Source organism: Nicotiana sylvestris, chromosome 3, assembly GCF_000393655.2.
Source record: "Nicotiana sylvestris chromosome 3, ASM39365v2, whole genome shotgun sequence".
Classification (NCBI taxonomy): Eukaryota; Viridiplantae; Streptophyta; class Magnoliopsida; order Solanales; family Solanaceae; genus Nicotiana; species Nicotiana sylvestris.
In genome coordinates, this window is record NC_091059.1 from 214226426 (window position 1) to 214227460 (window position 1035).

At 44.5% G+C, this 1035-nt stretch overlaps 1 protein-coding gene across 1 annotated transcript; it reads left to right on the forward strand.

Annotated features, from left to right (window-relative positions):
- The first annotated feature begins 226 nt into the window (after positions 1 to 226).
- On the forward strand, positions 227 to 832 carry LOC138888662 (uncharacterized). Its single transcript, XM_070170564.1, has one exon. It carries the CDS (start codon positions 227 to 229, stop codon positions 830 to 832), a length of 606 nt encoding a protein of 201 aa, XP_070026665.1.
- Positions 833 to 1035: the final 203 nt, after the last annotated feature.

The following is a 1035-nucleotide window of genomic DNA, read 5'->3' on the forward strand; positions in this document are numbered from 1 at the left end:
ATACAGAAAAGAACCCTCAAGTGAATGCAGTTACACTTAGAAATGGGAGGGAGCTAGAGGAAGTGCCAAAGAAAAAGAGAGACAAGCCCATACCTGAGGAGTGACTCACGAGCCAAAGAATGATGCTGAAATTCCAGAGCCAGTAGAGGCCCCAAGGACACCACCACCTTTCCCCCAGAGATTGTAGAAAAAGAATGATGATCGCATGTTTACAAAATTTCTCTCTATGTTGAGCCAGGTTCAATTGAATATCCCACTTGTTGATGTGCTTCGTGAAATTCCAAAGTATGCTAAGTACATAAAAGATATAGTGGCTCACAAGAGAAGATTAACTGAATTTGAGACAGTGGCACTTATTGAGGAGTGCACTTCAAGGGTCCAAAATAAGCTCCCTCAAAAGCTTAAGGATCCTGGCAGCTTCACGATTCCTGTGCACATTGGTAATATTGATGTGGGCCGTGCTCTTTGCGATTTGGGGGCGAGCATAAATCTGATGCCCCTGTCTTTGTTCAAGCAAATGGTCCTGGGAGCCCCAAGGCCCACTACTGTGATATTGCAGCTGACTGATAGATCGATAGCACACCCTGAAGGGGTGATTGAAGATGTGTTGCTGCAGATTGGGAAGTTCATATTCCCTACTGATTTCATTATCCTCGATTATGAGGCTGATAAACTGGTTCCAATCATATTGGGGCGACCTCTCTTAGCTACTGGTGATGCAATTATCAAAGTGAGAGAGGGAAAGATGATTTTGAGGGTAGATGACGAGGAAGCAGTTTTAATGTCTACAAAGCAATCCAACTTCCCCGCCACTATGAGGATCTCTCAATGATATCCGTTATTGAGGCTGATGAGAAAATTCAATCTCCGAGTGTATATCTAGACGATTCTCTGGAGAAAGCACTTATGTTGCTTGATATCCTGGGGGCTGATGAGGAGGTTGAGGAGATGATGCACATCCTTGATACATCTTATGCGTACATGCAAGGGATACACCCCTTTGAGCCTTTGAATAGGCCAGAGGGACCTCCTCCA

Coding starts and splice junctions, on each gene's coding strand:
- LOC138888662 (XM_070170564.1), top strand. CDS start 227: ATGTTGAGCCAGGTTCAATTGAATATCCCACTTGTTGATGTGCTTCGT.